Below are 26,386 nucleotides of genomic sequence, written 5' to 3'. Positions count from 1 at the left end.
GTATCCGGCGTAGCCTATCAGTCGCTCTCACGTTATCACTACCCTTGCTCTGACTGCTCTCCCAAGCTGTGAACAATGTCTTCGGATCATTTCGCTGATAGCGATGAGCAGTGCTGAGGGGGCTCGATTGATGCATTGTCTGATGCGACTCCCGGGCTCCCATGAAGGTTGGTTGGTATCGTAAGACGAAGCGAACGAGTGGTCACGTCGATCAAAAAGAGATACAGAGTCACAGACAGCGAAAGATCATCAAGACTACTCCACTGGTGGTGGAACCAAGATTGATCGCATCCAGGCCTCGCGGTAATCGATCATACTGTCATCCCACACGTGTGGTTCCACAGCCGCAAAAGGCTCAGCGCCGCGTCCAAGTGTGGGCGGCACCCTGCAGTTTGGCATTTTGGTTAGCGACGACCCGTAGTCGGACATTGGCTGACAGGGCCTTGGGGCCATTACTATCCATCCCGTCACCAGCTATCAAACACCCCACCGCCGTGGCGTTCGTGCATTCGGGAGAGGGGGATTTTCATGCCTGTTTGCCGGGAGATTATCGAAGCGGCGTCGCCTATTCTGTAGTGCAAACGGATGAAGCTTTGATGCTCTTTGCCTATGCTCCGCCTCCATATAGCCACCAGAGACCCCTCGGTTCATGTGGTTCGCGAGCTCGTCAACCAAGCGACTTGCCTATCTTTACACTTAGCACGCGCTTGCACCTACTCTTTGTTTGTGCATTCCCCAGCGGCGACACCTTTTTTTTTTTACTTTTTTGCTTGTTCAAGCTACCTAAATATTTGGGGCGGACGCCAAGGGTCGGTCAACTGCAGACTTGGAGACGGGATCCCTGAACGTGTAGCGATCGACCAATCTTCACTTTCCCATCCTCCTGCACGCACTCTGTTCTTTCTCTACGACTCTCTAGAGTCCATATAATTCTTACCACCTTTTCGGATTCTTTGTCAGGAACTGCGCATTACCGATACACATCACGAATACTAGTGCAACAAACATTTAATCCAAAGAGCGACGACCCGGGAAACGACAAGATGGATCCAGTAACTTCGGGATTGGACCCCACACTCCCTCTGGAGACGTTCGGTAATACCACAGTGGCCACAGGAGGGGATTCGAGGTTATACAATCTCAATGTGTTCTACAACGTGAGTTTGGCTACCAGAGACGGAACTGTAAGGTTTTGATGGTAACGCGGGGCTAATGCCATGTTTCTAGCCCGGCGATATCGCTTGGATGATTACATCAACCGCCCTCGTGCTTCTCATGATACCGGGTGTAGGGTCAGTAACCAAAATCCATCCTGCAACTTTACAACCATGTACACAAGTCTAACGGAATTGCAGCTTCTTCTATTCCGGATTGGCGCGAAGGAAGTCGGCGTTATCGCTACTATGGCTCTCTGTTATGGCGACTGCCGTCGTCTCTTTTCAATGGTTCTTCTGGGGTTACTCTCTAGCCTTTTCGCACAAGGCTGGAAAGTATATTGGCGCCTTGGATAACTTCGGTCTGATGAATGTGCTGGGTGCTCCTTCGGTGGGGAGCCCACGTATTCCTGATCTCATGTTCTGCGTGTACCAGGGCATGTTCGCTGCTATCACGTATGTTCACCACGCTTAATCACTTGGCCGAAGCTAATCACACACAGTGTTGCGCTTGCCGTTGGAGCTGTCGCCGAGCGAGGACGTATGCTGCCTTGCATCATCTACATGTTTATCTGGACAACCATCATCTACGACCCGATTGCGTGCTGGACCTGGAACCCATCTGGATGGGTCTTCCAAATGGGTGGGTTGGATTTTGCTGGCGGAACTCCCGTTCATATCGCCTCCGGATGTGCTGCCCTCGCCTATTCGTACATGCTTGGAAAGCGAAGTGGTCACGGCACCCAGGAGCTCAACTACCGTCCCCACAATGTCACGCATATCGTTATCGGTACCGTATTTCTCTGGGTAGGATGGTTCGGCTTCAACGCCGGTTCGGCACTATCTGCCAACCTCCGTGCTGTTATGGCTGCTGTATGCACCAATCTCGCAGCCTGTGTTGGTGGTATCACCTGGTGCCTGGTTGACTACCGTCTGGAACGCAAGTGGTCCACCGTTGGCTTCTGCTCCGGTGTCATTGCTGGTCTTGTTTGTATTACTCCTGGTTCTGGATACGTCGCTGCCTGGGCTGCAGTTATTTTTGGTGTGTGCGGTGGTGTTGCTTGCAACTACGCTACGAAGCTCAAGTACTTCCTCCGCTGCGACGACGCCCTCGATATCTTCGCTGTTCACGGCGTTGGCGGCTTCATCGGGAACATCCTCACTGCATTCTTCGCCACGTAAGTTGCACACCATGTCGGTCTCGATATGCTCATTACTAACTATCACGCAGTGACTACATTGCGCATCTCGACGGCTACACCGTCATTGAGGGAGGTTGGCTAAATCACCACTGGGTACAAATCGGTTACCAACTCGCCGACTCCTTCACCGGCGGCGCCTACTCCTTCCTCGGAACCTGCCTGATCCTCGGAGCCCTCGACTTCATTGGCAAATTCGTTCCCGCCTTCAGGCTCCGTGCCACCGAAGAAGAAGAAGCTGCTGGTATCGATGATGTCGAAATCGGCGAGTTCGCCTACGACTATGTTGAGCTCACCCGCGAAGTCAAGATTCCAGACGACGACGACATAATCGACGAAGGCATGTCAACGCACTCGCTCGAAGGTCACGGTGCAGGCATGGCCATGACGAGCCACCACGAGAAGAACCAAGACTCTATTGATTCGGCCAACCAACTCGCTGAGTGGGCACATCGTGCATAAGCTTGCGGCTGCTTACATTTCAGTTGTGTTTTTGCGCACCATATATCGCTCTATACCATTTTGTTTCAACGGAGTCTAAGGGACCTCATGCTGTGTACGTGTATGTAGGTGGTTATCGATGATGTAAATGATTGGATCGGACCTGGAAAGGGCAGAGGAAATCTTCTATCTAGTTACCCCTTTGCTATGGCTCTTTGAGTGAGTATGTAGCAGTAATCCTCATCGTATCCTGATCACGTGTGACCCTTATCACTCCATCTCTTTTGACTTTGAAGATCCATTCTATGACTATATCTCGTATCAAACCCAGTAAACGGTAGACGCACGTCTCCAAAATGCCTACAGTGCATAGCAGTCTCTGTGGAACCCACTATCACTATAGAGATTCTCACAAGCATCACGCCAATTCGACTCTCAAAGCGCTATGGTTTCGACAGAAGAAGCGAACAGGTAAATTCTTGGATTCTCATGGAGTCATGCTCGGCGGAAACTCCATCAAGAATTCGCTAAGGCTTTCCACCCTTTATACGTACGTCCCTCTTTGAACAATAACTAGAAAACTTCGACCCAATAGTCCCAACCCACATGCTCTGCTTCCTTGTGTGAAATTGTGATGGTGAAGAAAAAAAAGGTAACAAGAACGTCCTTGACTAAGCCAACTCAATCACACATGGCATTCCTTTGGTCTCGCGCCCTTTTCGCATCGGCTAGAAGATACAATAGTATATGCCTGTTCGACGTCCCTGGCCTAGGTACGATAATACTGGGGTTAAAAGGTACAAGCATCTGTGAGAACCTCTAGCCCGCAGCTGCTCCGACACCGTTGGTGTCCATGGGGCTGCCCCCGCCAACGTTGGATCCGTTTGTCGGCCGTCGTCGTGTGCGGATAGCTTTCTTTCTTCGGTCTACTGGCGCACCCTTGCCACCTTCTGCTACATCGACCATGTTAAGGTCATCGTCATCTGGCCGGTCTGCATCCTCGTCATGTTCTTCCCAGTATCTTCTCGTTTCGTCGAGCTCAGTAACGTCTGTAGGCCGCATCCGTAACCACTTCATTCGAGGCCCTGATCGTGCGCGCTCGCTGACTCGGAAGCCGTAGATGCGTGGTTCGTAGATGCTGCCTGTACCGAGGCCAGGTGCAAGGTTGTGCGGTGCGACGCCGTTTATGGAAGTGACATTTGAAGGTGTGGTATTCCGCGACTTGCCATCTGCGCTTTGCGATTGTAATTGTTGTAGTGCATCGATAGTGTTCGACGTGTTGTTGCGCAGCCCACCGCCAATGTCGAGGTCCGTGAAGGTCATGAAGAAGAGCGAAGGGAAAGTCGTGCCGAAGAAAGCACCGTCGACGGTCTGGAAGCGCGAGTTGGGCGGGGTATATACGTCTAAGCAGGAAGGGCAGAACAGCTTGACTGTCTCGTGGCCAGGGCTGTCGTTGAGGCCGACGGGGAGGACTTTGCAGGAGTTGCAGTTTACGCGCGGGCAGGTACCAAAGTGCTGGAGCTCGTACTTTTCAGCCATCTGCTGTATACCTGGTCGTGAGGTGATGTAGCGCTGATGTATGAGTCCGTAGAGCAGCTCAGCGGAGCTCTCTATCACGCTGAGATCAGATGCTATGCGGAGATGTCTGCGGTCGCCTGCCCTTCGGTAGCCCGGTGCTCTCTCATCACCTAGTATCTCGTCTTCTTCGTCCTCTTCTTCCTCTTCCTCTTCCTCATCCTCATCGTCCTCCGGCTCCACGTCCAGTATCATCTCCAAGGCCTCCTTGTACATGGGCACCTGCGATTGCAGGCCTGTCAGGTTGAAATCATCTTCGATGAAGTCTTCTGACACCTCAGCGAAGTATTCGTGGCCCAAAAGCCCGCAAAAGGACGCGATCCACGACTCGGTGACCTGCGAAGAAGACGACATGCTGTCTTGGGTACAAAGACGCCGAGGCCGCTGTCTAGACGCGGCTCAGGTTATGACGCGCAGCTGCAATGCGTGCGTGGATACCAAGGACGAGGGGTTCGAAAATGCGAATGTGGGGGGTAATCGTTGGTAGGCGTGGCAGAAGCGAAGGCGCCGGGTTGAGCAAGATGGCTGTGGGTTAGGATATATTTCTTTTGTGAAGCTGCACTTGCAGCCTTGTTATCGCATGTGTGTTGGCGTTGGGGTAGCGGGCAGGGAAGGTCTCGGCGAAAGTCGTAATCCAGGTGAGGCCGGTGGGTGAGGGGTCGAGCGAGCGCAGAGCCTGGAGGGAGGACAATGTGGTATCTTTGCGCCGATTCTGCCTGGCAATCAGTACGGCTGATCTTTAAGCGTCGCAGAGGTATGTTTCCAGCTGTGTTTTGGCAGGTGAAGATCGAAGGTTGCCCTGGCCAAGCTTAGCGATTGGGCGCCACGTGATCTGGCCAGGCCCTGCGAACTTGGGTAGATATAGGCGTGAAGAATCACAATAGTTTTTGATATCGACACGATAGTATTTCAACCCCCTAACAAGTATTACAATAGTAAGATGAGCATATAGTGTATATCAGAAGAATAGTGTTGGCTCAGTAGCTATGCATCAGAACAAGTCCCTCAGGATCCTCGCCAGCTCATCATTTTCATGTGAGAACCCATTCACAAACTCTCCATTTGAGCTAGGAAGCTCACTCGCCGATCCCCCAAATCCATTGAGATTGAAGATGCCCCCAGCAGCCTCAAACAACGTCGTCAAGTCACTAGCCATTCCATGTGGCGTATCAAGATTAGACCCATTACGGCCATTCGAGAACAGGGTTAAATCATCCATCGAGTGGCCTGCGAGACCTGCCATTGCTACAGCAGCCGATGAATGTGCATCTTGTGTATCATCATTACGTATGACGAGCCCGAGACGAGGTCCAACTTCCTTGATCGTTTTGATGGTCCTCCATAAACGTTTCGAGACGTACGAGTTTGACGATAGGCCACGGACGAGCTCGAGAGCCATGTAGAACTCGTCGCGAGATTGTTGGCTGAATTCAGCTGGCGCGTGAGCAACAGCTAGGAATAGTACTGCCAGCGCCGATATAAGGAAATAGTTGAACATAGTCTGCTGGCTTCTGTAGATGTCCGATGTTTGGTTGATATATGTCAGTATGCGGATCGTGTCTTTGGCGACCTTGACTACGACATGTGCGAATTCAATGTTCTCCATGATTGTAGTTGCGGTATGTAAAACTGGGCGGTAGATGAGTATTCGCATCTGGTTGGCTCGAAGGTAGAGTACGACCTGTAGACGATGGAGAACTCGCGCAGGAGGTTCAACCTGTCTACCGCTATCCGGATGAACGAACTTCAAGGACTCCGGTATACTACGGTGCCAGTTAAGAACCTGAAAGTCAAGAAAAGAGATGTCGTCCTTGTTGATCTTGTCCTGATGTCCTACATCGGCGACAGATTTCCATACTTTAGAGCCGATGACAGAGTATGATATCATGGCGTTGAGATACGGTGTAGACTCATGCGTAGATATGTCCGGCTTCGGTACATTTGTATCAATGTCTGCATCTTGCAGAGCAAACGGCATCCCAGTACCGAAGCTCCACCGACGATCTAGCACGTAGATAGTCCAGAAAGTCCGAACTGCTGCTGCTTGCTCCTCAGGATCAGGGAAGAGAGCCACATATGTATCGCGACGATGTAAGCCCAACTCTAGACAGTGTCGTGCAGCTAGGCCAATCACGCGCCAGGCCATAGCTTCGTCATCCCGAGTGAAGTGATACATGGCCTACGTTTGTGAGCAAAGTCCAGTGACATAAGAATCTATTACTCACTGTCAGCACCAACAAACTGATTCCATGGAGGCTAACAGGCTCGGACAAGGCCTTGTAGACGATCTTGTGTACGTTCTCGAAGAGTCTCTCGCCCAGAGGATCCTTTCCTCCGCCTTCAAGGACTAGTGTTATTGCGAGAACGAGCTTTAATACGCTAATCTGTTCATCCATCATTGCGTCTGATCCGGGGAGAGCGCATTGCATCAGGCCCGACCTGGCCGCTGCTTCTACAAAGGTGAACAGCATCTCGGTATAGCGCAACAGTTTGTCAACTTCCAGAATAGGATACATGATGCCCATCTCTTCGTGCCAAACATGCACCAGACGAATAGCCTCGTGCTTCGAGATGGCCCATATCGGGTCTTTGTCCGCATGCATGGGACGTTTTGTCAAGGTGGCGTTGGGTATTGGAGGAGACGCCCTAGGTGTTGCGTCGCGAGTTAAGATGCCCTCGTCTTCGCCTTCCTCGCCCGCGTTTATGCCCATGGTCTTCAAGCTCGACCTGGCCACCCCAACATTAAATGCGTTCGACGTCGGACCGTGGAAACGGGGATGTTTGCTGAAGGATTTCGATCGCGAACGGGCGGATGTAGGCGGTAACATAGGCGTCTGCTGGTAGTCTGGGTTGAATGGTGTGCCGATGGAACCGTTGCTCTGCACATCGACCTGGGCCCGGAGCGCGCTGAGGTTCTGGAAGAGGTCGTCGACCTGTTGTTGCAGAGAGGTTATGTGTGTTGACATTTGCTTGAACTCGTCGCTATCTTTGAACGAGTTGCAACAGTTGGGAGCGTAGGCGCACTCCAGATTGAGATTGCCGCAGCGCTGGCATGGTGTCTCGCCATTGCACTTAATCTTCCGCCGTTTGCATTCATTACATGCTATACTTATATATCTATTGCCTAAGACGAGTATACCAAGTCAGTCTCTGGTCGCATAACAATTGGTGCATGAGAGGTTTGCTTACGCTTCGCGCGCTGTGTAGGCGCGCCATTCTCGTTTTTTCGCTTGGCGTTGCCGCTGGAGTCATTCGGCGGACTCATCGTATCGCTCGCAGTATTCCTATCCGCTGGTGATGTTGCGCTCATTGTTAATTCCGCCTGCGCGCGAGTGTTCCGCGACAAGAAGTTAATGTGTGGAGCGAGCTGAGGTCTCCGATGTCTGTGCTTTTGCGGGGATGCCCCAAGGATCCGCTTAGCTCCCCGAGGTCTGCTGTACAAAGTACAAGGCAACTTGTTTTCTGAACCTTTAGTTTGGGGTATCCGTAGTCATTCACTTCCTTATTACACTAATATAGAATACAGAGAACATCCTCGGGTAGCATGTAATTAGTGAACTGCCTGTAGAGCACGAAACGTCTTGTAATTCGTCGAGCGGCTGGAAATCACGTGGGCAATGTCGCAGCATCATCGTCGTGGATATAATCTACAAAGTTGGATATGTCTGTTTGGTAGTACAACAGGACTTTCAATCATCATCTAACCCAAACTCATCACCAACTAGATCAGTCAGCTTCGCCAGGTGCTCAAACACCTCAGCATCTTGCCTGGCTACCCTCGCCGCTTTGAGAAGCAATGGGTACAGCCTGTGCAGGTGCCTGCGGTGTTTTGATCTTACTCCCGGAGTATCAGGTATTGCTTGTGGCTCGCTCTCCAATCGTTCTAGTTGCTCCAGTACAAAGAGCAGCTCGCGCCTCTGCGACTCCGGCGCGGGCATACGACCGCGAAGCGGCTGGTCTGCAATATATGTCTTGAGCGGAAGTGCACATCTGAGAATGAGATATGGAGCCGCTGCTTGGGCCAGCTTGATGCGTTCAGGACTGCTATCATTCACGACGACAAGGTCGAAGAGCTCAGAGAGACAGGCATAGCTCATATCTGGCCGCCATGTATAGTCCAGCTCCGCAGTCTGTCCAAGACGTATTTTGTAAAGCTCCTCAAGGGGTGAGGTGGTGATTTCAGGTAGTTCTCCAGGTAGAGGGCTGTGAATTAAAGATGTGGAGAAGAGGTTGCGAGTATAGGTACGACGGAGATTATCTGAGAGCGAAGCGGAGCCTAGTGGTAGGGTGATGAGGTCGCGAAGGTGAGTGAAAGATTGTATGTCAAACTGCTCATCTTTTTCAAGAGAAACCCGGGTACCAGGCAATGACTGCGCCCGCGTGATGCAGTACGCGATGTCGACGAGTGTGGTCCAAATTTCCTTGTTGGCGTTAAGGTGTGGCAATACTGACTCAAGTATAGCTGTAGACGTCGTAGTAGCCTTTTGCCATAAAGTCGGTGCTCTGCCCTCCCGCTGCCACACGTACTTCTCTTCGATCGGTCGTGCTAGGCTGGCAAGAGCGGATGACAATGCATTGCTTGTATATATCTCTTTCAGGTCAACATGTTTGACAGCAATATTTTGGAGCAACGTCATTGAGGCTTTTGAAAGCGCGACAAAGGTGGGCCCGCGCTTTTCCGGGTATTCGGCCAAAGAGGTGTATGGTAGCGTAATGAACCGACCCAACAAACGCAATAGATACGGTGGAATGTCAGTGTCTTCTGTCCTGACCATTGTTAAACATTCCATGACCTGACTTTGAAGCGTCGTCATAGTGTCCAGATCCGAAGAGTAAGCGACTTCGTCTGAGTTGACAACGCAGGCTTCGAGATTCGCGAGCATAGAAGGCAAATCTGTGGCAAGGGGTCGATCTGCCAGGCGGTAGATCGCTTTGAAAGCCTTTGCGTAGGCTACAAAGGCGTCTTGGTTGTCCTCTTCGTATGCGTCTTGCCGAGCATCTGGAGAGTCGAAGTAGCTTCTCCATACCGCCGCAGTTTTAAGAAGAGAATCTGTGCCCAATACATCGACATTTTCGGCCTGAGATAGTACCCCTGTCATTGCACCAAATACCGAAGCCCCTAAGGCATGCGAGCGGTAATCGAAGTAGCGCTTTAGGAGTTCGAGTAGGTCTGACCACGCATTACCGAGCTGAGACGTATCCAGCTTTTCCATGTAAGTCGTATTGAGAACAGTCACGGTTTGAAGAACGGCTTTTGTAGTCTCATCCCATTCGTTCAGATCGTCCTTGCGTGGTCGTTGTTGCCGAATGTCGTTTTGGATGTTCAAGTTGGTCTCTACCATCCCGAACAAGATAGTGCGAAGACATAGTAACCACACTTCTGGAGAAATCTGGTCCGAACAGTTCTCAAAGATCCTTTGTATCGTTTGGATCGAAGAGTGTCGCACCTCGATGCGTTCATCTGTTGTGATGGATGATAGATTTAGCAAAACTTGAAGCCACAAAGCTGCAGTCTTCCCCTCCTTTGAGCGCGTTTGTACGGCTTGTTTAACCTGCTCCTTGTCACTGGTCTGAATAACAACTTCCGCCAGTAACGAGAGGTCGGTCCGCGACTGCAGGTAGTCGGACACGTTCCAAAAGAAGGTAATCGCCTATAGCAGGTTAGGTGTATATCATGGGTTTGAGACAGAGACTGACAGTGAGTGACATGTTCAAATCCTCTCGCTGGGAGCAGAATCTGCGTAAGAGTTCCAGAAGCGTCGAGAGGCAAGCATCCGGAACAGCCGTCATGAAATCCGAGCAGACGAGGTTGGCTGTTGCAAATGCAGATCGAGCAAGAGACCTTGAGATAACGTCTACAGTGGTATCGGTGTCTTTGCTGAGGTCCGAGGCATCTGCGTCTCTCGTGACTCCCTGTATGGATGGTGCTTTCTGAGTGAAGACGCTCATCAAGCTTTCGATGACAGAGGTCCAGCCAGCAACTAGCGACTCTCCACATTGCTCAATTACACCCTTGAGTGCTTCGAGGGCTATTTGATGAACTCGTATGTCTGTGTCAGTAATCGTGTCTTTGCTGACCCCATCATAGTGGTGGAGGTCAGTAATTTGCTTTTGCAGCGCAGCAAGTATGCGGGCCTGGATCTCTTCGCGCTGCTCATCGGACATGGAAAGCTCAGCGATCTCCCTGACTGTCCTTGCCAGGATGTCGGCTGCCAGCAGCCTCGTAGATGTCGCTTTACGACTGTCGGTAGAGTAACGTACAATCTCTCGAATCAGGATATCCCATCCACTTTCAGCGGGATCATATTGCGATAATCTACTTTCGTTCAACGACGCCAGTTCTCCGATTTTGTTCAGAGCAAATGCCGAATCGCGAGAGTTTGCATCTGTGTTGAGAGAGATTCCTGATACGCTACCAAGCCGACGTTGATGGAGAATCTGGGGACGGCCAGAGGTAGTTGGCGTTCTTTGTCCGCTCTCTGAAGGCGAAACACCATTTAGAAGTGAGCAGAGGGCTTGCAACACCTCAGAAAAGGAATCGTTAGGAAAGTCAACAGTACTTTCAAAGAGTCTGCGCGCGGCGCTCTGCACAGCTGAGGTCTCGGCTTCCATTTTCTCCGTAATGGCTTCCGTATCCATACGGCTTCCAGATCCAGATGTACGACTACTAGTCTGGCTCGACAACGACATTACTAGATCAGCTACTTGTAGCGTCTCAAATACTATGGACCAGGCTGATTGTAGCGTTGGTCCCAGTGCGATTGCCAGATTCAGCAGAGCTCGCAGGCATAGCAAATTGCGTGGTCCTAGTGCGGGTGCTGACACGTCGTGTGAAGAACCCCGGTTTTTGTCAGTGGACATTGAGGAAGCTTGACTTACGAAGCTGTCTACACTGAGCATGCCTCTTGCGTTGGAGAAGATACCAGGCTTGTCGCCTACAGGTGACGAAGCGTTGGCTAGTAGCAAGTTCGATGGGACTGCTGCCTTGCCCATGGTGGTGAGAAATGCATCTCGCGGCGTTGAGAGTCTAAGCAGCCCTGCAACCTGAGTGAATTTCTGTATGGCTCGAACCAGAGCTCGGTAGTAGTCCGCATCAAGCGTAGCATTGAGAAATGTTGAGCAGGTTGCAAGGACTGCAGGCCAGCATTCTGTGACCAAGCTTGTTGAGGTCTGTACGTAAGGGTACGCCGGGTGATCGGACAGATCTAGAGGGTTGACTGGAATAGTCTTCTTCCGGAAAGAATGGGTTCTTGAAAGCCTCCGAGAGTTTCGATCTGGAGATGCAACATCTGTGTCGTTCTCATTCATCTCCTCGGCCTTGGTCTTCTTCCGATTTCGACTTTCATGGTGCACGGTCAGAGGAAGAACAAACTTTGCTAGACTTTCAGAAATGTTGGTGATACAGGTCAACACCAGACTGTAGATGTACGTTTCGGGTAATGCAGGTGGCTCGGTTTTGTCGAGATGTTCGATACAAGGAGTTTTGAGAGAACTCCACTGCATGCTGATACCAGAGGGACGAGTGTTATTGCTGCTGTCGCTCACAGAGCCACCTATAACGCCAGCTAGTGCACCCGCTTCTGCGACAGCTTGATCCGATACCATGGTGTTACCTTCGTCAAAGCCAGCGGCAGCCGTTGATTGTTGACCTAAACCGATGACTGCTGGTTTCTCAGTCGCAAGACGCACGAAAGCCGCTAGATTGTCTCCAAATATGTTCTTCTTTCCGCTTTCCGCGTCAAACAGCGCATATATCGCTAAAAGAAGTCTAGAGTCGGCGTAAATACTGCGGAACACCTCGAGACAAAGAGCTCTTTTCCATGCCTGAGAAGCTTCGGGATCCAGCATGTGGTTCAGAAGACCAAGTGCAATCTCGCATTCGGAAGGAAGCGTGTCGAGGTGATATCGGATGATCAGATGCAGTATCCGGATGATACGGACGGTTACTGCAAACGACAAGCGATCGGATAGCGAGCGGATGATCAATGGCATTAGCTGGGTTCGCATGATGTAAATCTGCTCCGGATGCGTCGTCATGATCTTATTGTGATTCGACAAGATTGCTTCGATCAGCTCCAGCGTGGAGGCTGGCGGTAGGGAAGAGAATCGCATGAAGACAGGCTTTTCCCCTACGACAAGTGAAATGAGATCGGTAAACATCTAAGCTCGGTCAGTAGAAAGTACAGAATTGTGTGAGAAAAAACAGACCTTGTAGGCATCGTTCGCTGCTGGTCTGACCGATACTTGACCATCATCACCTTTCACCTCGGTCGTGGTAGGAATCTCTAGGGCTTTCTCTTTGTACTTGGTCAGTCTACGTCCCTATCTACACTCCTGCTTCGGTACAATACCATCTTCGGATGCGACCCTGTCGAATACGACAATGACCAGTTGTTGCAATGTGGCTGCAGCCGTGTTGCCGACAGCGAAGTTTTTCGCATTTTGAAGGCTTGAACAGATCTGCAGAACAGCGGATAGTGACTCGCTGCGTACTTCTGCAGAGTAGTTCTGGAGTAGTGAAGGCAGCGCCTGTAGTATCTTCAACTGGATATCATGGCCTGGCAGCGTTAGCCATATCGGAAGCACTCTACAATTGGCCTTCTTTACTTGATGATACTGATCCCCGGAATGCTTCAAGTACTTCTGTTAGACGTTCTCGTGGCAATGCACGCGAAACACATAGTCTTTGGAGGCATGAAATTCCAGTGGATGCAAATTTGGCATTCTGAGTTCCACAGGCAATTAAGAAGGGCGAGATGAAATGAGGTCGCCGAGAGAGATCTTAATTACAGTCAACATGCGTAAGCCAACAGAAAGTAGGCTAGCTCACCAGCCGATAGTTGGGCCTCAGAGGTATTGGAAAGAGATTTCAGATCTTTCAGGGCCGTCTCTGCAGCATTTCGTAGTTCTGTATTCTTCCGCTTTGAGTCCTGTATGAGGTTGCCTAGTTCAGCCGCCAAGATTTGTGCTGTCATTCTTTTGGTATGAGCCGAAGCATCTGGGCGGTCTATGCAAGCAAAGAAGTGGCTTGAGATGCGGTATTTGGTTGTTGTTTGGTCGAATTGCTAGATGCAACGTATAGTTGTCGCGTCTAGAGGCGACGGACGGGCCAAGCGATTCACGCGTGGCGGGTGAGACCCTGGTGCCTCGTCATAACCATCGACGCTAGTGGGTCCGACAGGCATCTTTGGACAAACATCAATCATTTTGACACCCAGCAACTTACAATTGCGTCTATCGCTGAGTACACAGGTAATAACTTGCGTGCTTTCTATATCGGATTTCAAGCTTGTCCAAGATCTTCCACAGTCACCAGCAGTTCCCAATACCGTATAGCGGGGTCCATCCCACTTCCTCACGCGCGACACTTCTGTTCAGCCTTCACACATCACCACCGCTACTATGGGCGCTAAAGTTCCGCGCAACTTCCGTCTGCTGGAAGAGCTGGAGAAGGGCGAGAAGGGCCTTGGAGCCGGTATGCAAGACTGGTGATTCAGGCTTAGTAGCGGGTTACTGAGAGATCACAGAGGCGTGTTCATATGGCCTTGACAACGGCGATGACCTACTGATGTCCGACTGGAATGGTACTATCCTTGGACCACCACACGTATGCACTTCTCTTCCCACGTAACATACCGTATATTGACCACGTTACAGAGCGTTCACGAGAACCGTATCTACAGCGTATCGATCCACTGCGGCCCAGACTACCCCGACACACCTCCCGAGATCAAGTTCACGTCCAAGATCAACCTACCCTGCGTCAACCCTCAGAATGGAAAGGTACGGCAACTGGAGGCGTGGATCCTGGGTGCATGCTAACGATGTTAGGTCGACGCGTCAAAGTTGCCATGCCTGGCTCAGTGGAAGCGGGATTTCACCATGGAGACGATACTGATAGAGCTTCGAAGGTCAGTACACCTACCAATTGGTATCGTGCAAGACTAATTGCGTATTAGGTATATGGCGCTGCCTCAGAACAAGAAGCTTCCCCAGCCGCCCGAAGGAACAACATTCTAGGCGCATAAAGCACTGGACCTGATCCAAGAGGGCAGTCTTGATCAGGGATGGATCGACGCAAGACATGTATGGCATGAAGGGAACGAACCGCATGGAACGGAGTTATGGTCTGCTAGCCTAGCCATTTAGCCTGGTAAGAGACCAGGATTATCAACGACATATTCCATACTACATCTTGCTCCTATGTCGTGCCTCGTTGAATTGTTGAGGATTTGCCTATGACGAATCCTTCGCAGCTCCACGTGAATATCCAGAAACTTATGGCGCATAGTGTGGTACTAGCTACCTACCTAGGTAGGTACATTAGAACGACGAGGTGCGCACGTGACAATGACATCGCAGTCCAAATATTTCGCGTTACAGCTCAAGCTTTAGACCACCACCGAGCCATCTCATGCATGCCCCGATTCCTCCAGCCTAAAAAGTCAACACAGCATCGTGTAGCAGGTTAGATTCTCGGACTACCAACATCTGCTTCCATCCTAACACTGTTGTTAGCAATCGCTCTCTATCGAGCCTTGCTGTCGCGATGTTCTTCCGCTCCACTCCCAGATGACAGCCGCGTCTCTTTGCGCAACGCTATTCGCAATAAATTCCGGCGGAACAGAAAGATACAGAGCCCTTATCAGCTGGGTTTGAGCTTCAAAGCTGGCTATGAGGTATGTCATCTGTCACGTCAGTTTTTATCGTGTTTCATTGACAGTATGTAGACGCTCGATCATCTCGATGCCTCCACTACTGGAGACACAGCCAGCGCAAGCATCCTGACGCAACTGGTTTCCCAACTACCCCGCGGACTGGTATGCACCCCTCCAGCAAAGCCACTCCGAGAAGCGCCGCCAAAACCTCCCAAAGAACGGCTCGCGTGCCTTCCACCCGAGAAAGCTGTCCTCAATGTTCGACCGTATGCGAAAACCTCTGGGCCCCGCCGGGTTCCTGTACTCGCCTCTGCAAACGGCGTACCTTTCCTCCGCCTCACAAAGCCCCAGCCTCCAGCTTTAAGCCGCATCCTCCACCAGCGACTAGAGCGCAAGAACGAACTCTTCGACACCAAGATTCTTTTGGTGAATTGGTGGTTGCCCATCTGTCAGCAGGAGGATGCGTGGGATGTGCTCGTAAGTGAGCAGTTGAAGAAGCGCGAGGATACGGTGAAATGGACAGATGCGATTCGGCTTTCGGAGAGGGAGAACCAGGAAGCGTACGAGAAGGATCTGAGAAGGGACAGAGAGCTTACTAGGAAGATGCAGAGAATTGTAGATATGGAGACTAAACTTGCACTCGAAGAGGGGCAGACAATTATGAGAGGACGGAGGAGGCATCCTATACGAGTTATAAAGCCAGATACATGAGCACAATGGACTGTGTTGTGTTGCACCTGCGCGGTATAAGATGTGTATGATCTTTTTATACTACACCCGTGATATTCGCAGCGTACTGCTCCCACGAAATTATGCAAGATGGGTATATATCTGACCTAACATGCCGATGTCTTTTATCATTATGAGGTCGCCTCAATCTTCAACTTTCCTACATCCACCTCATCTACGTCGTCATCATCTTCATCATCATCCACCTTTCCAACCAGGCCCTGCTGCCACAGCTCCTTGCCCGTCAATTTCTTCTCCTCCTTGACAATCCGCTTCTTCTTGTCTTCTACCTCCTTCTCCTCTTCCTTCCGCTTCTTCTCATCCTCCATCTCCTTCCTAAACCTCTCTCTCCATGCTAAGAAAGTCTCTCGTGTGACTGCCTCACCTTGAAACTTCTTGTTTTCTTCTTCCTCGGCTTTGGCGGCAGCTATGTCGGCGAGGGCTTGCTTTGCGTTTTGGCGCTCAGTCATGAGGAGCTCAGCACTATCTTTGAGGACGGTTACGAGGGTGAAGATCATGGCCATACCGAGGTTCTCTTCTATCGTCTCTGTGAGCGAGTCTAGGAGTCTTTGCTTGTCCTCTTGTATATCGAGGTAGGCGTGTCTTGGCGCGTTAGGCGGTTGTGTTACGTCGAGCCTGGGGGCTTCGTCGGGGTAGTTTGGCGGGTAGGAAACATTTAGGATGATGACAGCTGGTAGTCGTGAGCTTGTGTTTGCCCGTAGACGTGATACACTCGCATACGTTGCTCCTCTTCGCTCTCATCGTCTTCGTGGCGGCCATCGTCGAGCGTTATTGCGATTCGGAACTCTGTCTCGGAAACATCTGCGGACATGTCAGTACATGGTCAGAAGACGTTGCGCAAGGGGGGCGCTACCTGTGATCTCGTCCGGGAAAATAGACTCGAGCACCTCCCGCTCTTCTTTTTGGTCTTCAATACCCATTGTGTAAAGCCGAGTATGGAAATTATGAGAGTGATGGCATCTGCAGTGATGCTGAGGCTGCTCTGGCGGGGCGCGCTTTCCCCACGTTAGCTCCGTCCGACTGCCGATCTCGAGAAATAATTTTTGGTAACTTGAACTTGGACGTCTACAACCACGACACCACACCACACAATCTCACATCATGGCGAAAACGAAGCCTACCGATCGCAAGACAAAGAAGAGCGCCAAGAGCGGCGAGTCGAAAAAGCCGAAAGCATCACCAGAAGAACTTTTAATTCAAGCGGCTACCCTCCTACAAACGTCACAACCCGAAGAAGCGCTTGTCGCCGCACGAAGAGCCTTGAACCTACTCCAGCCCGGCACATCGAAACCCTCTGCTGCAGCACTGCCTGCGCTGAATCTTCTCGGAGAGATCAACGTAGAGTTGGGCGACCCAGATTCTGCGCGAGAGGCCTTTCAAGCAGCCATCGTAATTGATCCCGAGGGCGCAAACGACGGAGCTGAAAAGTTCTTATGGCTGGCACAATTAAACGAAGAGGGAGGCGCAGAGAGTGTGCGGTGGTTTGAGAAAGGCATTGAAGTGCTGAAGAGGGAGATCAGTGAACTGGAAGGGAAGCGGGTGAAGAATAATGAAGTCGAAGAGCTGTTAGAGGAGAAGCGACAAAAGATAGCAAATTCGCTCTGTGGTATTGCTGAAGTCTACATGACGGATTTGTCCTGGGAAGAAGACGCCGAAGCGCGATGCAACGCCGCAGTCACCGAAGCACTGCTTTTCGCACCCGAGAACCCAGAACCACTACAGACGCTCGCATCGATACGGATCTCGCAACTAAAGCCCGATGAAGCGAAGTCCGCGCTGACACGGAGTATGGATCTCTGGAAAGATCTCGACCCAGACAACCCAAAGGTTCCAGACTACTCAACTCGAATCAGCCTTTCCCGCTTGCTCATGGAAGCTGAGATGGAAGACGAGGCTATTGAAGTGTTGGAGCGGTTAGTGGGCGAGAACGATGGCAGTGTCGAGGCATGGTATCTGGGCGGTTGGTGTCTTCACTTGCTGGCGGGGAAGCAGAAGACACAAGGTGAAGATAAGGTTGCAACATCTTTGCTGCGTGCCAGTCGCGATTGGCTGGAGAATTGCCTTAAACTCTACGCCATGCTGGAGTATGAGGACGATCGACTGAAAGACCACGCCGATGAGATACTGAAGGAACTCAACGACGTACTTGGTCCTTCCACTGGCGAGGAAGATGAAGACTGGGAAGATGCCGATGAGGAGGGGGATGGAGACGATGACGACGACGATGATGATGATGAGAAGATGCAGGGCACGTGATGGTGAATGTATGTGATGGTGATGGTAGTCCGATGGCGATGGCAGTCCGACTAAGCCGCGGTGAGGAGACCCCTGGGTCAGAAAGAAGCGGCTCCGCTGGTAATGGGACCGAGATTGGAGACATTGGGCAGCAACATTGAGATTTCACTCGGTGTGGTACAAGCTGGTGTGGCAGCTCTTTGCACGTCTTTACATGTACTGTAGATTTTCTTGATACCCAGCGTGCACGGATGGACAGCAAGAAGCGCTACTTGAGGCTATGGACAGTATCCAACCCCAAGCAGTTGGCACAGCGTGGGACGGTCCCTGCATGTAGGATGCCGCCGCGAACCCACGATGGGCACTAGGATGCTGTCAGTCATGCCGTGACAGCTCCTGAATAGACGAAGCCACGCATCCGACATACCCCACTTTGCATGTTACCGCGTTTGTGTCCCGCTTGGAGCTGCTGAACAGAACGGGCGTCGGCAACTTGAGCAGGATTTGTGTGTAGGACGAGTTGTTCTGGCCCGTAGCTGAAAGCCGCATGGGCGGTTTGCGCGCAGTCGCTTGTAGGGAAGCGAGCCCATTGGCGAGGGCAGGATGAGGGTGTAACACCAAGATGCGGCCGAGGCGATGAGACAGGCGCGTTCTTGGCAGCGAAATCGACGTCGCCAGCGCCCCAACGCCACGAATAATCAATCATGCACACCGAGACCAAGACCGCCCTTGGAACTTGCCGCAAAGTCAGAGTGACGCTGCGCCATTGCCATTGCCCGCCGACGTCGTGCCTTTAGATCCAAAACCAAGTCGCGCCTTCCGGCCGTCCCTCGCGCCTGCTCCGACAGATGAATGAGCCGCCCCACACTCGTACACATCGCATTCGACGAAGAGTGCGTCGCAAACCCTCGGCCGCAGCTGAGGCTTCATCCAACTCCAGCCCGGGCATGCCCTTGGAGAAGAGGCATCGCGACCCCGAATGATCTGGTATCTTCTCTATCCGCTGCGTGGGTGAGTAGCTGCCCTGCGACGACCGAATACGCGTCCCACGAGAAGGCCGCTGCTAAACGGCAATTTCTAGTACCACTGAACCACCACGGCTATCCACCTCGCACCCCATACGCCGGGCGTTCCAGGCCCACGGCACGGCAACTGCGCGGCATTGGCTGCTCTCCATTGTCCTGACGATTACCATATCCGTCCTCCTCTGTTACCAGGCTGTCTTCCAAGCCGATAGCTCTGCCGCCGCCGCCCTACGCAACCTCCCAAAGCATGTCTGGACATCGACCACCGAGGTCGAGGGCGAGCGACCTGCCGACGTCGTAGTGCGGCAGGTCTGGGTGCATGGCGACTACATGAATGCAATTGCCCTGCCTGTGTTGCGCGAAGCAATGCATGTCCAGGAAATCCTCATCAATGATGGCTTTGATACGAGAGAAAGCACCGCACATGACCATCAGCACATGCTCGCCCGCGATGCTTCGGGCTGCGTCGTAGCAGCACCGGGGGAGAAGTGGGGTTGGCATTCGCCGTTGATGTACTGGGGCTGCTCTCTGAGCGCGCTGGAGAAGGACCCTGATCTCCTCGGGACCATCGACACCCACAAACGAATCCGCTCAGCACTCAATGTCACTCTGCGACCGAGCACTGTGTTCGCCGGCAAGTCCTTCTCCAACACCAAGCTTCGTGCCGCGGATGCATTGGTCATTACGCTGTTCGATCAGACCAACTCTAGCCTGGGAGATACATGGGACTCTAGGACTCGTCTTCTGGCGGAGAAGTTGTCTCCAGAGTGGACTCTTTTCCCACCTGATGGTCAGGTCGGGCGAAGTCGACTTTATGAGTTCCGTTTCAAGCCAATGACCCTAAACGACGACATGTTCCTCGCGGCATCCTACATGGTGACCGCTGCCTATGTCATATGGAGGATGATGCAGTTGCGAGCAGTCAAAAGTTGGTTTGGCCTGCTTGTAACAATATGTGCCAAGGTAGGTCCAGTCTTGTAAGACGCTGCTCTCACTGCTAACCACCCAGCAGATGACTATATGCGTGATTGCCAGTTTCACTCTCTGCACTTACCTTGGAATCGATCTAGCGCGGATACCCCGACCATGGTTTCCCGGAGTTGTTTTTTGTTTTGGGTTGGGAAATATGTACGTACGGCTGCTGCTTCACATTAAATCTTGCTGACACAATTGTAGATTTCGTTTGATTAATGTCGTCCTCGAGACAGCCCCGGAGATGCCTCCTCAGCAGCGAATCGGAAATGCGTTGGGTGAAGTCGGTCATTTATCCCTCGCCATTGCCTTTCAAAATCTCGCCTTATTGTACATTTGTTCCCGGCTCGTTTCACCTTGGGTAGCCGACTTTTGCGTCTTCGCTGCCGTCACACTCGTATTCGACCTTGTTTTTCACTTGACCTTCTTTGTCGCGGTGCTCAGCGTGGACGTGCAAAGAATGGAACTTTCAGACTCGCTGCAGCGCGAGGATCTTCACCAAAGTAATAAGAAGAACCGGGCGGAACGACAATCCTGGCTTGGGGCGTTGATAGAGGGTACTGTACCACTCAGCACGCGCTTCGCTGGAACTGTGGCCATTTGTTCCATCATTCTCGCTATCAATTGGCACTTTTTCGACAGCGATGGCAAGCAATTGTCTCTCGATACACTTTGTCGGAACCTCACGTCCAGAAGACGCAAACGCGCCACTGACACATGGAGCCCACCACCAATCAATCAGGCTAGGACCCCCGCTGATTGGCTTAGGATCCAAGATCATAACACTGCTCGGGAATTATTTGGCTTTATCAAGCCTGACGCTCCGAGCTTCGTAGCTCGTATCTACGACCCCGTTCTTGTTGTTGCGAAGGGGGCCTATGGACGTGATCGACCTCAGCCGCCGTCGTCTTTCATGGATGGGCTTCGTCGCTTTGCGCGTGGACACGCGTTCCCGGCAGCTTTGATTGTCGTTACACTTATTGCGGCTGTAACACTGTTCATGAACTACCTTCTCTGGAGTGGGCTTCCGAAGACTGCTGAAGAGAGCGAAGATGACGAAGTCACATTGTCTATCAAGACGCTACCAACGCCGCAGAATCTAGACGTCGTGCAATTGGCTTCTTGCTCGAGAGGTCATCTCGCCAGTATATCCCTTGATAGGAGTACTGCGCTATGGCTACACGGTCGAGGAGGATATTTGCACACTACACTGCAAACAGCATCCATGAAACCAAGGCTTTGGCCCATCTATGCTACTGCCATGGATGACGGTGGCAACATACTTGCAATCTGTGCAGATAGCGGTCAAATTGGCCTATGGGATATTCCAGCGTCGCGTTTCCTCATGTTCCCAAAGATCGACATGCGCGGACAGGCGCCCATTCTGTTTACCTTTGTCTATATCAAGACACGGTTGGATGTTGAAAAACTCTATCTCATCATCATGAGCCGGGACGGACATCTGACAAAGCTCGAAGCACGCACAGGCATCCACTACACTAGACGTGTGTCATCCAGTCCCATCGTTTGCGCCGCGACATACACCTCAGTCAATGGCGACACAAGCGTCGTTTTTGTGACGAAGCCCGGCGAAGTCCACATCTTACAGTTGATGGAGGAATGCAACACGATGTCTGAAGTAGTCGCTGGTCTCGATCCAGGACCACCTCCAGGCAGCAATCCTGCGAAGATTCGATGCATAGAGGCTGTTCCCAGCCTAGGCCTCATCTTTGCACTGCGTGACGAGGAGGCTGAAATCTTCGACTTCAGTAGCCGAGCTCTTGTACACGCCTTTCAGATCGGCCACATCAAGCCGCATTCATTTAGGGTTCTGTATCCCATGCGACGAACATGTCAATGTGGAGCTCCAACAGTAAACTCGCTTGCTGTCGCATATACAGAATTAGACTCCGGCCATATGATCATGCAGACTTTCTATCTTGATGACAACACGTCGTCACAGATATGCCTTGGAAAGCCGTTGGACAGGGAGAAGCACAGATGTCGGGGCCTTGATCAAGCAAAGGAGAGAGTGCGTTATGTCGAGCCTGCCGGGGTGTGGGAGTCGACGGATGCGCTCAGTGTTGTGGGGATCAGAAGGCGTATACAGTCACCTACGCCATCGTCAACGGCTTCGGGCGCTGACGATGGCAATCAAGCTGTGAATCCATCGGCGCTTGCATCGGCGCTCAAACAGCGAGCTCAGATCCAAGGCAATCCGGATGCATCTAAATCTCCCGAGACGGCGTTTGCCAAGCGTAACCGAAGGACCGACGCCGTTGACGACAGTGACGCGTGGGAGGCGTGGATACTGTCCAGCACAGGGGAGTTTCAATCTAGGCCACTTATCCCAGATAACCTCGACGGCACAACAGAGGGCTCCTACGAAGACGAGCTTTTGGTGGCAGCTCCTGGGCCAATGACCAGATTAGGCAAGCGTAGTGTTGTCGTAGGCTTCGGCAATACCGTCAAGGTCATCACTTTGGGCAAAGAGTCGTTTGATGGCTTGACAAACCTCCAGAGCAGCGCCATGGATATTGGTCTTGGATCATACAAGTGGAGGGCGCGCAAAGGCACTGGCAGGAAAGTACAGTGAGGGCTTGTAAATGTTGGGCGCAACGGTATGGGTGGGGTGAGTGTGATCTAGGTTCAAGTTCAAGTTTGGTGTTTAGACTATGGATATACCCTATGCGCAGTAAGCGCGGCGTTTTTCAGTGAGGCTCTTTTGGCCTTGACCCTCAGTAGGGAGATTTAGCAATGAACAAGATGAACCCTTGCAGCGACTGCCGCGTTTCACTTTAACGTCATGGACGGCCAGCATGTACATCAGCATGTGCTATCCCTCCATCAAGCAGGTGGTTGGTCGACGCCCAATCGGCGGTACAATGCGCACCCGCAGGTGGAATAGTGACAGTGTAAGCCCCGCAGTAGACGTCGTTGTGCATAGCAAGCCACAAGTCGCACGTACCGAGCCGGGTATCCGCTTTAGCAGACGGCAGTGGTGGACAGGACGGGCCATTGTGTGCGAGGTAGATGGACAGAACCAAGTTCGGTTTGGAGTGCAGGTTCAGAGTGCACTCATGGCCGCGCACGACGAGGGACGTCATGTGGCTGAGGCAGTTGCACAGGGGCAGGGTCTTTCGGACAGTGTGGCGCTTTGCGGGGCTAGAACAGGGGAAGAGCAGTACTTGAGAAAAGGGCCCACGCGACCCCCGTGGGTTGTGGATCGCGGCACATGCTCTGTCTGCACCCTTCTTTCATACAAGACACCGTGATCGCTCAGTCAGCCTTGACTTCCTTTTTCTTCGTGCGCAAGCATTGCTATTCCCAATTGGTACGTCGTGCATCCAGTCAAGTGCGACTGCTGTTTGCTTAGATTTGCCCTTTCACATGCGACGGAAGGGTCTATCCATGTCTTCTTAACTCTGCTGCTGCCCAGCCAGCACCACACCACATCAAGCGACTAACCATGGAGTAGTGTCAGGCATCACTATGAGTAAAGCACAATCACCATACGATTCACTCCGGAACATACCGCAGTACTACGACAACTCCGACTCGCACAACTCGGCCCTCAACCTCATACTCGCGCTGCGGCCAGAATGGCAGGAAACCAAGGACACAATTGAGTTTGTGAGGTTCACCGACGGTATCACCAACACGGTATGCATATGCTCGCAGTGATGCGCTGGCGACGGGCCCTTTTCTATACGCACGGCTAAGACGACGGATAGCTTCTGAAAGCGGTGAACAAGCTGCCCGGTCTCTCCAATGCCGAGGCCGACGGCGATGCGATACTGCTGCGCGCATACGGAAAGGGAACAGACGTCCTCATAGACCGCGAGAGTAGGTTCCCATCCGTAGCATTCATTGCCGAGACTAAACAAGTCGATAGAGGAAACCCGCTCCCACTCGCTTCTCGCGCGCCACAACCTCGCACCCTCTCTATACGCCCGGTTTGAAAATGGTCTCCTATACAAGTACATTCAAGGCAGCGTGTGTGCGCCCGCCGATCTGCGTCGGCCAGAAGTATGGCGAGGGGTAGCTCAGAGGCTGGGAGAATGGCATGCCACATTACCTATATCGAGTATTAGCAGCACATGTCCTGCCCCCGCACAACTCACTTCAAACAACAAGCGTGCGTCTCTGGCGGCCATGGCCACACTCACGCCAGGCAAGCCTATTCCGAATTTGTGGACTACTATGCAGAGATGGATCCTTGCGCTGCCGACAAGCACCACCGCGCAGTCGGAAAGGAGAGACCAGCTGATGCAAGAACTCGAGGGCTTAGTTGAGTTGCTGGGTGACACGCCTGGTGTTGGTGGCTCCAATCCGTTTGTCTTCGCCCATTGCGACCTCCTCTCAGGCAACGTGATCATCGAGCCCTCGCCCTCGTCTGCCGCTGCCTCGCGCCGCTCTAGTGCATCAAGCGCTTCTGACGAGCCCGAGACGGCTGCCTGCGTGTCTTTTATCGACTACGAGTATGCTACGCCTGCCCCTGCTGCATTTGACATTGTAAACCACTTTGCCGAATGGGGCGGTTTCGAATGCGATTACAGCGCCATGCCCACACGCACCATCCGCCGCGCTTTTCTCCGCGAGTACCTCCGCAGCTTCAACGCGCACCAGAACAAGACATACAAGGAGTCGGAGCTCGAGGAGCTGTTTGAACAGGTCGATCGCTTTCGCGGTGTTCCCGGCTTCTACTGGGGCATCTGGGCCTTGATTCAAGCCCAAATCTCTCTTATTGAGTTCGACTATGCGAGCTACGCTGAAATCCGATTAGGAGAATACTTTGCGTGGAAGAAGACGCTCGATGGTGGCAAGGAGACGGACAACGAGCGCATGATACAGAGAGAGAAGATTTGGGCGCAGGAAGAATAGAGGACGACTTGTCGATATACATGCACCGTTATCAAGCGAGCATCTCGAAGAGTGGAGAAAGCTGGTTCAGCTGAACATTCAACATGGGGTTTTATCATAGGGCGCTAAGGCGCTTCTTTTTCTTTTTCTTGTTCGCTATCAGCTAGAGCACTCACCTTGTTCACCATTTCATCACCCGCTTAGCACGTTTAATATCAATCCAGAGTACATTCGCTATGCTATGAATATTCGAACTCTCAACATACATGTAAAATCTGGGCGAAATGAATCCATCATGTTGACTTGAAACCTGGTAGCAATAGAATAGGTTGAGAGGTATAAAGGCTGTTGAGTAGCTAAGAATGATAGTCGCAACCTTGGTACAGAGTTGCAAGTCCACCAGGAAGCACTTCCTTTTCATTCTCGCAAAGACTCGAGTCTGTCCTCATACTTCCTTCCGCCCAGACTACATGTTTCCCGAATAACGCTATGCGCACGGCGTCCTCCCTCTTCTACACCTCTGGACACGAGCGCCTCCAGTAGCATGTCTCCTGCTCCTTTATTCCGCATCAAGCTCCCATTGCTATCCATGTTCTGTTCTCGCAGAACACAGGTGCGCAAGCGCGCGCGTGTATGTGTCAAATATCATGTCCGCGTACTACGTGTCTTTGCGTGGAACGGCAGTGAAGGAGGATATACAAAGCGTATCCAGGATGTTTCAGTCATACTCTCACACTAGAACTCGTTAGCACGATTCCCTCCCCTCTATACATAACTTCTGTTTACGTACCATCTAGGTAGTCCGCCGCGATCAACAACTCCAAGCAAAGTTCAGGTGGTATGTCCATATCTGAGACGTCTTTACTTTCGGCGTGCTTTTGGTTGTAGTATAGGTATTCGCAGACTTTTTCCAGAACTACGCCACTACGTTTTGTTAGATGAGCGCCTTTGTATGTCTTGTTTATTGGGGCTGTGGTCGGTCATCGAGGAGACGTACTTGATCGTAGGTAGGTCGACTCGGTTCTGGGCATTTTCTTTGAAGCCAGCTGGGACACTCTATTAGCTTGTGATGTGGTATACATATGATAACGGGTGGCTTACACAATGGGTCCAGTGCTTTCTTAATCGTCCCCGCTATGCATGCTGCTGAGCGGAGGATCTTGAATTCGAAGCCGTCGTTCGATACCAAGGTGACGTATTCGGTAGGCTTTTCGTCTGCCATTGTAGTGTGTGGTATAAGCTGAGATTAATTGCTGGCTAGGAGGAGTCTGAGTGTGGTATGTCGAATCCGAGATGTGGAGTGTGATGTTGTGCAAGAGAGATGGCGGATTCGCGGGGAAGTTGCGGAGGCGCGCGTTGTCACGTTTTCTCGCGTGGACGCACTATGGCTTACATCATCTACGTTCGTATCTCTCCTCTACCTTCTTCGTAGGAAGTTTTTCTGGAATGCAATTGTTGTGACCGCTTCTCAAACCAAAGCTGTATCTCTGGCACCTTTCTTCCTTGGCCAACAT

At 51.8% G+C, this 26,386-nt stretch overlaps 10 protein-coding genes across 10 annotated transcripts; 5 read left to right on the top strand and 5 right to left on the bottom strand.

Annotated features, from left to right (window-relative positions):
- Window positions 1-1,043: 1,043 nt before the first annotated feature.
- On the top strand, window positions 1,044-2,815 carry ALTATR162_LOCUS4763 (uncharacterized protein; the record flags this gene model as incomplete). Its single annotated transcript, XM_043312378.1, has 5 exons — window positions 1,044-1,157; window positions 1,228-1,292; window positions 1,356-1,610; window positions 1,658-2,332; window positions 2,386-2,815. The coding sequence occupies 5 exons, from the start codon at window positions 1,044-1,046 to the stop codon at window positions 2,813-2,815; spliced, it is 1,539 nt and encodes a 512-aa protein (XP_043168313.1).
- A 798-nt stretch (window positions 2,816-3,613) lies between these two features.
- ALTATR162_LOCUS4762 (uncharacterized protein) lies at window positions 3,614-4,723 on the bottom strand (the record flags this gene model as incomplete). The annotated part of the gene is made up of 1 exon (XM_043312377.1): window positions 3,614-4,723. The coding sequence occupies one exon, from the start codon at window positions 4,721-4,723 to the stop codon at window positions 3,614-3,616; it is 1,110 nt and encodes a 369-aa protein (XP_043168312.1).
- A 637-nt stretch (window positions 4,724-5,360) lies between these two features.
- Window positions 5,361-7,679, bottom strand: ALTATR162_LOCUS4761 (uncharacterized protein; the record flags this gene model as incomplete). The annotated part of the gene is made up of 3 exons (XM_043312376.1): window positions 5,361-6,548; window positions 6,595-7,493; window positions 7,559-7,679. 3 exons carry the CDS (start codon window positions 7,677-7,679, stop codon window positions 5,361-5,363), a joined length of 2,208 nt encoding a protein of 735 aa, XP_043168311.1.
- Window positions 7,680-8,058: 379 nt separating this feature from the next.
- Window positions 8,059-13,344, bottom strand: ALTATR162_LOCUS4760 (uncharacterized protein; the record flags this gene model as incomplete). Its single annotated transcript, XM_043312375.1, has 5 exons — window positions 8,059-10,020; window positions 10,067-12,529; window positions 12,578-12,666; window positions 12,721-12,927; window positions 13,200-13,344. The coding sequence occupies 5 exons, from the start codon at window positions 13,342-13,344 to the stop codon at window positions 8,059-8,061; spliced, it is 4,866 nt and encodes a 1,621-aa protein (XP_043168310.1).
- Window positions 13,345-13,771: 427 nt separating this feature from the next.
- On the top strand, window positions 13,772-14,389 carry ALTATR162_LOCUS4759 (uncharacterized protein; the record flags this gene model as incomplete). The annotated part of the gene is made up of 5 exons (XM_043312374.1): window positions 13,772-13,844; window positions 13,897-13,976; window positions 14,027-14,152; window positions 14,201-14,280; window positions 14,329-14,389. The coding sequence occupies 5 exons, from the start codon at window positions 13,772-13,774 to the stop codon at window positions 14,387-14,389; spliced, it is 420 nt and encodes a 139-aa protein (XP_043168309.1).
- Window positions 14,390-14,787: 398 nt separating this feature from the next.
- On the top strand, window positions 14,788-15,738 carry ALTATR162_LOCUS4758 (uncharacterized protein; the record flags this gene model as incomplete). Its single annotated transcript, XM_043312373.1, has 3 exons — window positions 14,788-14,836; window positions 14,888-15,048; window positions 15,100-15,738. The coding sequence occupies 3 exons, from the start codon at window positions 14,788-14,790 to the stop codon at window positions 15,736-15,738; spliced, it is 849 nt and encodes a 282-aa protein (XP_043168308.1).
- A 149-nt stretch (window positions 15,739-15,887) lies between these two features.
- Window positions 15,888-16,697, bottom strand: ALTATR162_LOCUS4757 (uncharacterized protein; the record flags this gene model as incomplete). The annotated part of the gene is made up of 3 exons (XM_043312372.1): window positions 15,888-16,447; window positions 16,498-16,578; window positions 16,631-16,697. The coding sequence occupies 3 exons, from the start codon at window positions 16,695-16,697 to the stop codon at window positions 15,888-15,890; spliced, it is 708 nt and encodes a 235-aa protein (XP_043168307.1).
- Window positions 16,698-16,878: 181 nt separating this feature from the next.
- ALTATR162_LOCUS4756 (uncharacterized protein) lies at window positions 16,879-22,605 on the top strand (the record flags this gene model as incomplete). The annotated part of the gene is made up of 4 exons (XM_043312371.1): window positions 16,879-18,029; window positions 19,094-20,000; window positions 20,050-20,165; window positions 20,214-22,605. 4 exons carry the CDS (start codon window positions 16,879-16,881, stop codon window positions 22,603-22,605), a joined length of 4,566 nt encoding a protein of 1,521 aa, XP_043168306.1.
- An 896-nt stretch (window positions 22,606-23,501) lies between these two features.
- ALTATR162_LOCUS4755 (uncharacterized protein) lies at window positions 23,502-24,893 on the top strand (the record flags this gene model as incomplete). Its single annotated transcript, XM_043312370.1, has 3 exons — window positions 23,502-23,672; window positions 23,744-23,855; window positions 23,905-24,893. 3 exons carry the CDS (start codon window positions 23,502-23,504, stop codon window positions 24,891-24,893), a joined length of 1,272 nt encoding a protein of 423 aa, XP_043168305.1.
- Window positions 24,894-25,602: 709 nt separating this feature from the next.
- On the bottom strand, window positions 25,603-26,094 carry ALTATR162_LOCUS4754 (uncharacterized protein; the record flags this gene model as incomplete). Its single annotated transcript, XM_043312369.1, has 4 exons — window positions 25,603-25,607; window positions 25,663-25,796; window positions 25,870-25,918; window positions 25,974-26,094. The coding sequence occupies 4 exons, from the start codon at window positions 26,092-26,094 to the stop codon at window positions 25,603-25,605; spliced, it is 309 nt and encodes a 102-aa protein (XP_043168304.1).
- Window positions 26,095-26,386: the final 292 nt, after the last annotated feature.

Source organism: Alternaria atra (genome assembly GCF_907166805.1).
Source record: "Alternaria atra isolate CS162 genome assembly, contig: 23, whole genome shotgun sequence".
Taxonomy (NCBI): domain Eukaryota; kingdom Fungi; phylum Ascomycota; class Dothideomycetes; order Pleosporales; family Pleosporaceae; genus Alternaria; species Alternaria atra.
The sequence above is the reverse complement of the archived record's forward strand: the minus strand, read 5'-3'. Positions and strand labels throughout refer to the sequence as shown.